The 13495-nt window shown below is 43.8% G+C and overlaps 1 protein-coding gene across 1 annotated transcript; it reads right to left on the reverse strand.

Annotated features, from left to right (window-relative positions):
* Window positions 1–2503: 2503 nt before the first annotated feature.
* LOC311139126 (amphoterin-induced protein 2-like) lies at window positions 2504–4018 on the reverse strand (the record flags this gene model as incomplete). Its single annotated transcript, XM_084174017.1, has 1 exon — window positions 2504–4018. The coding sequence occupies one exon, from the start codon at window positions 4016–4018 to the stop codon at window positions 2504–2506; it is 1515 nt and encodes a 504-aa protein (XP_084030143.1).
* Between the last annotated feature and the right edge of the window lie 9477 nt (window positions 4019–13495).

Below are 13495 nucleotides of genomic sequence, written 5' to 3' on the forward strand. Positions count from 1 at the left end.
TAGGAACCTGCAAGTAAGCATTTGGTTGGACAGTGTATACCATGTGTATCCTGTATATACAACATGAAATGATAGAGCCATGAAAGCCTACATAATGCATTACACACGTGTGTTTCACAGAATGTATTTTGTTTTGAACTACTTCTTTATTTGGAAGTTCATGTGTATATGAAACTTTGACCTACAGAAACCCACTACTGGATGTTTCCATATCTGTCCACACAGTAGATAAGAGCACTTCCTCCCAGCTGCCCACTGCACTGAGGCTAGGAAACACTATCACCACCGATAAATCTACAATAATCGAGAATTTCAACAAGCATTTTGCTACAGCTGGCCATGCTTTCCATCTTGCTACCACTAACCCGGCCACCAACTCTGCACCCTCTGCTGCAACTTGCCCATGCCCCCCCCGCTTCTCCTTCACACAAATTCAGACAGCTGATGTTTTGAAAGCGCTGCAAAATCTGGACCCCTACAAATCAGCTGGGCTAGACAATCTGGACCCTTTCTTTCTAAAACTAGCCGCCGAAATTGTCCCTACCCCTATTACTAGTCTGTTCAACCGCTCTTTCATAACGTCTGAGATCCCCGGAGATTGGAAAGCTGCCGCGGTCATCCCCCTCTTCAAAGGGGGTGACACTCTAGATCCAAATTGCTACAGACCTATATCCATCCTGCCCTGCCTTTCGAAAGTATTCGAAAGCCAAGTTAACAAACAGATAATCGACCATTTCGAATACCACCGTACCTTCTCCGCTGTGCAATCCGGTTTCCGAGCTGGTCACGGGTGCACTTCAGCCACGCTCAAGGTCCTAAACGATATTATAACCGCGATTGATAATAGACAGTACTGTGCAGCCGTCTTTATCGACCTGGCCAAGGCTTTCGACTCTGTCAACCACCGCATTCTTATTGGCAGACTAAATAGCCTTGGTTTCTCAAATGACTGCCTCGCCTGGTTCACCAACTACTTCTCAGATAGAGTTCAGTGTGTCAAATCGGAGGGCCTGTTGTCTGGACCTATGGCAGTCTCTATGGGGGTGCCACAGGGTTCAATTCTTGGGCCGACACTTTTCTCCGTGTATATCAATGATGTCGCTCTTGCTGCTGGTGACTCTCAGATCCACCTCTACGCAGACGACACCATTTTGTATACATCTGGCCCGTCATTGGACACTGTGTTAACAAACCTCCAAACGAGCTTCAATGCCATACAACAATCCTTCAGTAGCCTCCAACTGCTCTTAAACACTAGTAAAACTAAATGCATGCTTTTCAATCGAACGCTGCTGGCACCCGCCCACCCGACTAGAATCACCACTCTCGACGGGTCTGACCTAGAGTATGTGGACAACTACAAATACCTAGGTGTCTGGTTAGACTGTAAACTCAACTTCCAGACTCACATAAAGAATCTCCAATCCAAAGTTAAATCTAGAATCGGCTTCCTATTTCGCAACAAAGCCTCCTTCACTCATGCTGCCAAACATGCCCTCGTAAAACTGACTATCCTACCGATCCTTGACTTCGGCGATGTCATTTACAAAATAGCCTCCAACACTCTACTCAGCAAATTGGATTTAGTCTATCACAGTGCCATCCGTTTTGTCTCCAAAGCCCCATACACTACCCACCACTGTGACCTGTACGCTCTTGTTGGCTGGTCCTCACTACATGTTCGTCGTCAAACCCACTGGCTCCAGGCCATCTATAAATCACTGCTAGGCAAATCCCCGCCTTATATTAGCTCATTGGTCACCATAGCAGCACCCACCCGTAGTCTGCGCTCCAGCAGGTATATCTCACTGGTCAAAGCCAACACCTCCTTTGGCCGCCATTCCTTCCAGTTCTCTGCTGCCAATGACTGGAACGAATTGCAAAAATCTCTGAAGCTGGAGACTCTTATCTCCCTCAATAACTTTAAGCATCAGTTGTCAGAGCACCTTACCGATCACTGCACCTGTACACAGCCCATCTGAAATTAGCCCACCCACCTACCTCATCCCTATATTGTTATTTATTTTGCTCTTTTGCACCCCAGTATCTCTATTTGCACATAATCTCTTGCACATCTAGCATTCCAGTGTTAATACTATTGTAATTATTCTGCACTATAGCCAATTTACTGCCTTACCTCCATAACTTGCTACATTTGCACACACTGTATATATATTTTCTGTTGTATTTCTGACTTTGTTTTTTACCCCATATGTAACTCTGTGTTGTTTTTTTTATTGCACTACTATGCTTTATCTTGGCCAGGTCGCAGTTGTAAATGAGAACCTGTTCTCAACTGGCTTACCTGGTTAAATAAAGGTGAAATAAAATAAAAATAGGCATAAAATTAAAAAGCGGTCTGATGTTAAAACTACTTTATGTATGGATTCTCAATGCGAGGTTTCAATTTTTGACATTTTGAGAACCATGTTACAAACAGTCCATTTTGCATGGTGTAGTCTAGTCCAGTGAGCTTGGTGGAGCTTGAAGGATAGACACAATGCTACGCAACGTGGTCTTCCAGGACCTGCTCCAAGGCTCTGCTTCCATTCTTCAAAATGCCCTCTGTGGCTGCAGTGTCCATTACTGGGTGCTTGGCGCTGCATTTGTGGGGGTGCTCGTCCCCCGTTTCGAGGAAGGCCACCCGCTTTCCACCGGTGACCCTTCTGTCTGCGAGCTCCACCTCCCTGGGGTCTGCACAGAGGAGCATGGCTCGCCCGCCGCACCCGCCAACGCCCCCTGCCCTTCCGCCATGGCAACGGCAGGGAGTGAGGTACAGGTAGAGGAGCACCAGGATGATGCTGACCACACAGGACGCCAGCGTGGTAAAGGCCGTGTTAAAATGCTCCCCGCCGCTGCCACGTTCCTCCCCGCTCTCGCCTGGTCCGCTGGTGTTACCTACGGAGACGGTGACCTCCAAAGTCTCGTTGGGGCTCCGGTGTCGTCCGCGGACTGCCACGCAGGAGTAAGTCCCTGAATCCTCCAGGAGAGCCCCTCGGATCTCCAGGGTACCGTTGGTGAGGACCGTGAGGCGGCTGCTCTGATCGCCTGTTACGCCCAGTGCCGGGGATCCATCGCCCGGGGTCACCCAGAACACCACCACCTCTTCCCGGAGGGGGAGAGAAACGCCGGGACACGGCACCATGAGCCAATCGCCAGGCTCTGCCTGGCAAGACACTTCTACAGTTCCATGGAACCCACCCTGAGGGCTGCCAGAACAATTCAGCCACTCCTCCTGACCCAGGCTGCATGGATACTCCTCTCTGAAGTCCAGTAGGGGACGGTACTGCCTCCTCTCCCAGTACTCAAGCATGGCGCGCAGGGCACAGTCGCACACCAACGGGTTCCCTTGCAAGTAGATGCCACCCTGCTGCCAGGTGGCCAGAGAGAGGAGGCTCTGCACGGGCACCTGCCTCACCATGTTCATCGACAGATCCAGGAAACGCAGGCGTGGCAGAGCCCCATCTCCCTGGTAGAGCTCCAGGGGGAAGGCAGCCAGTCTGTTCCTGCCCAGATACAGCCTTTCCAGGCTGTTCAGCCCCTGGAAGGCTCCCGCCATGGTCTGGCTGATTCGATTCCCAAACAGAAGTAGCACTTCCAGTTCCCCGAGCCCATGGAAGGCAGACGCGTTGAGCCGAGACAGCCCATTGGACGAGAGGTCCAGGTGGCGGAGGTGAGGGGTGGGGGCGAAGGCGTCCGGTGCCAGATGGGTAATGGCGTTTCTGCTGAGGACCAGCGCGGTCAGCCTGTCCAGACGCCGGTCTGACCAATCCAAAAGCAGAGCAGAGAGGACGTTGTGGCTGAGGTCCAATCGGGTGATATAGCCAGGGAGGTCAGGGGGAACGGTTGACAGATTGCGACCACTGCAGGAGATGATGTCGCTGGCACACAGGCAGGGTGGTGGGCAGGCAGCCGTGATCGTCGTACAGGACAGACACATGGACAGAAGGAATGCCAAGGTAACCATAAAGTGCCCGTCAATGGACACACACAGCGGTTGTGGCACAACGGGACACATTCTACTGTTTCAGGTTGTTGGTGAAGAAGTTGCAAACATCTTATGAGCCACTCTTAGGCGTCCCATTCAAAAAGAGCTGAGAGAGAGAGAGACAAAGAGAGAGATGGGTTTTGGCATCCAATACAGTCATATGACAGTGATTAACTTGTTTTCTCTGCAAAATAACCTTAAAGCTAGAGTCCTTAATTAAAACAAAAAAGCGGGCACCCCGCCTCTGTTTTGGTCAAAACTGAGGGATGGACCTGGAGAAATGTAACCACTCAAATTCATAGAGCTGTGGATGCAAGGATTCACGATCCATGATATCAAAATGATAGTTTTAACGATGTGTTGAGGCTATACAGTGTTTGTTTATATTAACATTGTTTACAACCAAACATTGCAGTAACCTATATTTTGGGTTCTGATGGGGTTAGACAGTTGAACTAAACTCACGAGGCATTAGCTATTAAATTAGATAACCATCTGGATGTTTTTTAATGCTCGTTTAGTAGGCTTCTTACAGTGAAATAGCTCGAACCACCATGTAGTTTAGAACTACTAGTGAAACTATTCTTGTACCAGATGAAAATTAGGCTATAAGGGAAGAGATTGAGTCTCATAGAAAAGACTCGCAGAGGGGCGGCCAAACAAAAGAAAAGGTCCAAGCAGTAGAAAGCGTAACATAACCACTTACATTTCCAAGCGGAGAAGATCCTCACAATAATGCGACATCGTTTTCTTCGTATTGTGACCATACCCAATGAATGTATTTCACTCTCCTCTGGAACTTTTTTTAAACTTACACAAGATGCGTTGCCTATATTCCGTTATAATAAAAAAATTAAGAGCCAATACTTCATACAATAAAATACACTTTCAAGCAGAATGCCACATGATTGCGCACTTCAAACGCGGCGTTGTCATCTCCAAACCGACTCCAAAAGCGTCCAAATGAAAGCAGAGTTGTCAGGACTCAGGAAGCGTGTTGTTCAGTTCACCTTATAGTGGGAGTGGTTGAGCACAAAATAAATATGGCACAATCGATAGTAGGTTTAGGCTATTAAACCAATTAGGCTACTTGTTTCCTGCTGTCCCCGACAAATACAACCGTTGCTTGGATGCCACGGTGTGTCTGGGTCGATTACGCTATTGCGCAGCATCAGTGGGTGTTCACAACCCTCAACTGGTGTAAAAAAAAAAAGAATCTACAACGTGTGTAAACAGAGAATTTTTAAATAAACACGTTTCATTTGCAAATCAAAATAATTTTACTGCAGGCTGATAGATGGATCTATTGATAACCAGGCTGCAACAATTGCATAATATTGGCATTAGCGTTAATGACAAATGGATAAGAAATATAAACGCAACATGTAAAGTGTTGGTCCCATTTTTCATGAGCTGAAATAAAAGATCCCAGAAATGTTCCATATGCACGAAAAGCTTATTTCTCTCAAATTTTGTTCAGAAATTTGTTTACATCCCTGTTAGTTATTTTGTCATTTAGCAGACGCTCTTATCCAGAGCGATTTACAGGAGCAATTAGGGTTAAGTGCCTTGCTCAAGGGCACATCAACAGATTTTTCACCTAGTCGGCTCTGGGATTAGAACCAGCGACCTTTCGGTTACATTTTACATTACATTTTAGTCATTTTAGCAGACGCTCTTATCCAGAGCGACTTACAGTTAGTGAGTGCAGACATTATTTATTTTTTCATACTGGCCCCCCGTGGGAAACGAACCCACAACCCTCGCGTTGCAAACGCCATGCTCTACCAACTGAGCTACATCCCTGCCGGCCATTCCCTCCCCTACCCTGGAAGACACTGGGCCAATTGCACTCCGCCCCATGGGTCTCCCGGTCACGGCAGGCTACGACAGAGCCTGGATGGTTACTGGCACAACACTCTTAACCACTAAGCTACCTGTCGCCCCATTTCTCCTTTGCCAAGATAATCCATCCACCTGACAGATGTGGCATATCAAGAAGCATGGTCATTACACAGGTGCTCCTTGTGCTAGGGACATTAAAGGCCACTAAAATGTGCAGTTTTGTCACACAACACAATGCCACAGATGTCTTAAGTTTTGAGGTAGGAATGTCCACCAGAGCTGTTGCCAGAGAATTGAATATTCATTTCTCTACCATAAGCCGCCGCCAACGTCATTTGAGAGAATTTGGCAGTACATCCAACCGCCCTCACAACCGCAGACCACATGTAACCACGCCACCACATCCTGCTTCTTCACCTGCAGGATCGTCGGGGGAGGGGGGGTGCTGAGAAGTATTTCTGTCTGTAATAAATTCCTTTTGTGGGGAAAAACTCATTCTGATTGGCTGGGCCTGGCTCCCCAGTGGGTGGACCTGGCTCCTAAGTGGGTGGGCCTATGCCCTCCCAGGCCCACCCATGTCTGCGCCCCTGCCCAGTCATGTGAAATCCATAGATTAGGGCCTAATTAATTTATTTCAATTGACTGATTTCCTTCTATGAACTGTAACAGGTCGATAGTTTTATCTAAAAATGATAACCTTTTTAATGTTTCACTATAAAAATTTTTTTGAAATTCACTGAGGAGGATGGTCCTCCCCTTCCTCCTCTGAGGAGCCTTCACTGATTCACGTCACCAAATAGTACATTAAAACACACTGTTTTGCAATGAAGGTCTACAGTAGCCTCAGCAGCACTCTGGTGGGTAGTACCATGGTGTAGCCGGAGGACAGCTAGCTTCTGTCCTCCTCTGGGTACATTGACTTCATTACAAAACCTAGGAGGCTCATGGTTCTCACCCCCTTCCATAGTCTTACACAGTAATTATGACAACTTCCGGAGAACGTGCCCAACCTATCAGAGCTCTTGCAGCATGAACTGACATGTTGTCCACCCAATCAAAGGATCAGAGAATGAATCTAGTACTGAAAGCATAAGCTACAGCTAGCTAGCACTGCAGTGCATAACGTGGTGAGTAGTTGACTCAAAGAGATAGAAAGACGATAGTTGAACAGTTTTGGACAAATTCATTTCTTCAAAAATGAAGGAGAAGCAAAGCGAGAGCTATATTTAGTTATTTTACTTTCACGTTCACTTACTTAGCTAGCAAATGCAGCTAGCTAGTTTTGCCCACTCAAACACCCGGCTCAAACAGAGGAATGCTATGTTAGTTAGCTGGCTATGACTATCCAACACAACACTGGAACTCTTCCAAGTCAAGGTAAGCTTTTAGTTTTACTTATTTATTGCCACTGGGGCCCGCCGGTGTAACTGCTAAACTGCTTACTGACTGTACACTGTACTGCATGATTGTAGCAGGTTTACTAATGCGTTAGTTATATTAGCTATGTTGACTATGACGTTACTTTAGCTCATATGGTGACAACGATGTAGGCTGTGTGTAGCGGTTATGATATGGTTTGGAAAGGTTTTTTCGCCTGGTCACATACAGCTGATGTGTTGTGCATTGAAGTCCACAAGCGAAGGGAAAAGGTGAGAGGAGGAGAGCGCATAGATGCGAGAAGGAATACAACGTGGCTGCTATGAAAGTAAAACTGTGTTTATGTGTGATCAGGGGTGTATTCATTCCGCAGATTCTGTTGAAAAACATTTCTCAAACAGAACGCAACGGAGTTAACATACAGTACTTGAATTTGTCCAATAGAAACTCTTGTTTGCAACTGTTGGACTAATGATCACACCCTAGATCAGCTAGATTAACCTACGTTGTAAACTTTCATTCATAGGCTAGGTTGTAGCAACCTCATGATGGGTATAGGGAAAATTTGAGTATCATGTAGTAGACTAAACCTATCCATGTTACATTGAACTGGGTTAATGGAATATGAATGACAGTCATCCAATATGCTGTAATAGAAATAAGGTCATGCTCATGATTAGTTTTTTTCCCCTCCCTCATCTTAAATGGCACCGACCGCCACTGATCTGAATATATTTAGTATAGTTTTATCTACAAAGCATAACTGGGATGTAGCTCAGTTGATAGAGCATGGCGTTTGCAACGCCAGGGTTGTGGGTTCGATTCCCACGGGGGGCCAGTATAAAAAAAAAAAGAAAAAAAAAATGTATTCACTAACTGTAAGTCGCTCTGGATAAGGGCGTCTGCTAAATGACTAAAATGTAAATGTTTAAGGTTTCGAAATGTTTATGAAATTCACTGAGGAGGGTGGTCCTCCCCTGAGGAGCCTCCACTGATACAGATATGCTTACCTAAATCATTCCTATTCACACCCAATAATTAACATCTGTAGAAGATGCAGTTTAACCGGGAAAAAAAGACTCCTATAAGTGAGTGGTATTTACAATTATTGTTGCTAAAGGCTAATCAAGAAGTGTAGGCTATGAAAGCAAAGAGAAATCATCACCGATATTGATCAAATCCTTTGATTGCATAAAGTGCAATCAAATGAATTTTCTTCAGTTATGTAGGCTACATCCCACTGGGCACAGACGTCATTTCAACGTCTAGTTTTAATTTACATTTGATTGAGTTGTCAACTAAAGTGAATGTTAAAAAAAAATCACCATGTCATTGGATTTAGGTTAAAAGTTGGGTGAAAACCCCCAAAATGCCCTTATGTTGATGACTTTTTGCAATCCAAATCAGTTTTCCACAATGATTCAACGTCATATCAACAACCAGTTTTTGCCCAGTGGGATGTTGCCCAAAGGATCCTGTGTTGATACAGTTAGGTGGCCTATCCCATATCTCTCAAGTCTCCACTTAAAGGCCGAATCCGCAGTTGAAACAATAACAAAGTGTTTACCCTGCCTCTGTTTTGCTAAAAAGCTGAGGGATGGGCCTGGAGAAACCTAACCACTCAAATTCATAAACAGAGGACTGACCATACATTATATCAAAGGTATCGTTTTAACCCTGTTTTGAGGCTATACAGTGTTGAGGCTATACATTTACAATGTTTACAAACATTGTAGTAAAACCAGCTTATATTTTGGGTTCTGATGGGGTGTGACAGTTCAACTAAGCTCATGAGGCATTTTATAAGTTATATTCCTCAAGAATCAATGGGTATATATAATTAATTTACAAGTCCAAAAATGGATGTAGCAACTGCAGTTTGCCCCTTTAAGTCATACGAAGACAGTGGCCTATTTAAATCAGAATAGAGAGTAGCTTGGTTATGGAAATCACCATATGTCTTCTACCACAGTGGAGAAGGGCCTTAGAATTTCAACAGACATCCACTGTAACAAACTGGTGAATTGACCTGTATTTAGCACCTGGAAAAGGGAACAATGAAATTGTATATTATTTTAATAGATTGATTGTATAAGAAGATAAATCATAGGCCTACAGTATATATTTATACAAAATAATCAACACTTGAACTTGTCTACTTTGGATAAAAATTATAATATATTTCATAATTGAATATGAGGTACTGGCATGTCTATTGAACAGCAGTTATTAGGCCTATCTGGCAGTGTTTAAAGTATTTTGTGACAATCTAAAGCTTTAAATTCTGCCCATACCCCTGACTCATGTACCTCATTTCCTGTGACTGTGTACTTCGAAGAGGTCCCGCTGACATGACCAATGCCTCATGCTGTTATACAGTATGGATGTTATATGCCTCCCACAGGGTAGTGTTACCCACATATCCTATTAGGAATAACATTATATTAACTAATTCAGTTTATGGTAAAAATCCAACTTTGAAGGGTTTGATCAGCATAACCAACATGAAACACTTCTCACCCACCTAACAGCTTTTAGCATTGAACATAAAATATCTGATTAGCTTGAATGATACAACCCATCCCACACAGATTCCCTCCCTAAATAAAACATGTGTGAATCGCTGTAGGCAGTGGTGTAGTGGTGCCTGGAGAAGTGGATATACTGTAATTGTGCAACAACAACAAAAAAGCGGCCCGCCCGGCAAAGGAAAGGCACCCTGTGTGAAATATTCTATGAGAAACAGTGACATACGCTCTGAATGACCAAAAATGATAAATCCCATATTGGTCTTTCACATTCAGGCAACCCAAGCTGTACTGTTCAAGTAGGCTAATAGTAGGCCTACTATTGAAACAGATAAATGAGGCTGTCAACTGAGTCACAAATTCACAGGTTTCTTATTTATTACTTTTTTTTTAAGGTTTCACTTAAAAAATATAAAAAATAAAAAATTGGATGTTCTAAGTCACACTTGTCAAAGTCATACCACGGAGGGCCGAGTGTCTGTGGGTTTTTGCTCCACTCTTGTACTTCATTGATGAATTAAGGTCACTAATTACAATAGTAAGGAACTCCCCTCACCTGGTTGTCTAGGTCTTAATTGAAAGGAAAAACCAAAAACCTGCAGACACTCGGCCCTCCATGGAATGAGTTTGAACCTCCTCTTCAAGTCCACAACAGCAATGCTTAAACCACATCAGGAGACCACTTTTGAGATCGAAACTCCATCTTTACTCCTCCTCCATATTTACTGGATTGGTTGAACAGTGCAGAAGAGGACCTCCCCCGACAGCTTTTTTTCTTCTCTTCAAGACCAATATGTAGGGGATCTAGTTTCAGGCGTTTCTTTTACGCCTGCTACATTAGGTTAACCGCCGTGTGCACGTTGCTGCGCTTAAAATGTGAAGAAATAATAGTTTATCAACATTTTAAGCTAAACATTCCGGCCTGTTCCATCACCCTTATTCATTGATATGGCGTATATGTCCACTACACTAGGCCTACTTAGATATGCATCGTGGGGATATGGCGTATATGTCCACTACACTAGGCCTACTTAGATATGCATCGTGGGGATATGGCGTATATGTCCACTACACTAGGCCTACTTAGATATGCATCGTGGGGATATGGCGTATATGTCCACTACACTAGGCCTACTTAGATATGCATCGTGGGGATATGGCGTATATGTCCACTACACTAGGCCTACTTAGATATGCATCGTGGGGATTAAAAAGTGAGTTTACGTAATGCCCACTGAAAGATACGTGGGTATACGGCATATACCTGCGTATACCCTCCACTACACCACTCTGACTGTAGGTTGATTTTATCATAACAGCCAAGACAAAATCTCCCTGTGTGAAGTTATATATCATATACAGTTAAAGTCGGAAGTTTACATACACTTAGGTTGGAGTCATTAAAACTTGTTTTTCAACCACTCCACAAATATCTTGTTAACAAACTATAGTTTTGGCAAATCTACTTTGTGCATGACACAAGTAATTTTTCCAACAATTGTTTACAGACAAATTATTTCACTTATAATTCACTGTATCACAATTCCAGTAGGTCAGAAGTTTACATACACTAAGTTGACTGTGCCTTTAAACAGCTTGGAAAATTCCAGAAAATGATGTCATGGCTTTAGAAGCTTCTGATAGGCTAATTTACATCATTTGAGTCAATTGGAGGTGTACCTGTGGATGTATTTCAAGGCCTACCTTCAAACTCAGTGCCTCTTTGCTTGACATCATGGGAAAATCAAAAGAAATCAGCCAAGACCTAAGTAAAATAATTGTAGACCTCCACAAGTCTGGTTCATCCTTGGGAGCAATTTCCAAACGCCTGAAGGTACCACGTTCATCTGCACAAACAATAGTACGCAAGTATAAACACCATGGGACCACGCAGCCGTCATACCGCTCAGGAAGGAGAGGCGTTCTGTCTCCTAGAGATGAACGTACTTTGGTGCGAAAAGTGCAAATCAATCCCAGAACAACAGCAAAGGACCTTGTGAAGATGCTGGAGGAAACAGGTACAAAGGTATCTATATACACAGTAAAACGAGTCCTATATCGACATAACCTGAAAGGCCACTCAGCAAGGAAGAAGCCACAGCTCCAAAACCGCCATAAAAAAGCCAGACTACGGTTTGCAACTGCACATGGGGACAAAGATCGTACTTTTTGGAGAAATGTCCTCTGGTCTGATTTTAAAAAATAGAACAGTTTGGCCATAATGACCATCGTTATGTTTGGAGGAAAAAGGGGGACGCTGGCAAGCCGAAGAACACCATCCCAACCGTGAAGCACGAGGGTGGCAGCGTCATGCTGTGGGGGTGCTTTGCTGCAGGAGGGACTGGTGCACTTCACAAAATAGATGGCATCATGAAGAAGGAAAATTATGTGGATATATTGAAGCAAGACATCAGTCAGGAAGTTAAAGCTTGGTCGCAAATGGGTCTTCCAAATGGACAATGACCCCAAGCATACTTCCAAAGTTGTGGCAAAATGGCTTAAGGACAACAAAGTCAAGGTATTGGAGTGGCCATCACAAAGCCCTGACCTCAATACTATAGAAAATGTGTGGGCAGAACTGAAAAAGCGTGTGCGAGCAAGGAGGCCTACAAACCTGACTCTGTTACACCAGCTCTGTCAGGAGGAATGGGCCAAAATTCACCCAACTTATTGTGGGAAGCTTGTGGAAGGCTACCCGAAACGTTTGACCCAAGTTAAACAATTTAAAGGCAATGCTACCAAATACTAATTGAGTGTATGTAAACTTCTGACCCACTGGGAATGTGATGAAAGAAATAAAAGCTTAAATAAATCATTCTCTCTCCTATTATTCTGACATTTCACATTCTTAAAATAAAGTGGTGACCCTAACTGACCTAAGACAGGGAATTTTTATTAGGATTAAATGTCAGGAATTGTGAAAAACTGAGTTTAAATGTATTTGGTTAAGGTGTATGTAAACTTCCGACTTCAACTCTAGCTCTGTTTAATCCATCACATAGCCTTTAAATGTACAATTAACTTGGTAGCTTTCATTGCTTTCCATTAAGATTGTCTTAACTTTTCTGAGGTATTGGACAATGTTACACAGAGTTAAGGGTGCACTTCTTGCCCGCTGTAAACTTGAATGCAGCCTACATTCAAATAGTTGCTGGCTTGCCAGACAATCAGATATTAATTTAGAGCAATAGCAAACAGGTCCTATTATATACACTACCGGTCAAAAGTTTTAGAACACCTATGCATTCAAGGGTTTATCTTAATTTTTACTATGTTCTACATTGTAGAATAATAGTGAAGACATCAAAACTAGGAAATAACACATATGGAATCATATAGCAAAACAAAAAAGTGTTAAAACAAATCTAAATATATTTCATACTTGAGATTCTTCAAATAGTCACCCTTTGCCTTGATGACAGCTTTGCACACTCTTGGCATTCTCTCAACCAGCTTCACCTGGAATGCTTTTCCAATGGTCTTGAAGGAGTTCCCACATATGCTGAGCACTCGTTGGCTGCTTTTCCTTCACTCTGCGGTCCAACTCATCCCAAACCATCTCAATTGGGTTGAGGTCAGGTGATTGTGGAGACCAGGTCATCTGATGCAGCACTCCATCACTCTCCTTCCTTCTTAACTGCTGGTTAAGTGTGCCTTGAATTCTAAATAAATCACCAGGAGTGTCACCAGAAAAGCACCATCACACCTCCTCCTCCATGCTTCACGGTGGGAACCACACATGCGGAGATCATCCGTT

The sequence above is a fragment of the Coregonus lavaretus genome (assembly GCF_964263955.1).
Source record: "Coregonus lavaretus genome assembly, chromosome: 13".
NCBI lineage: Eukaryota > Metazoa > Chordata > Actinopteri > Salmoniformes > Salmonidae > Coregonus > Coregonus lavaretus.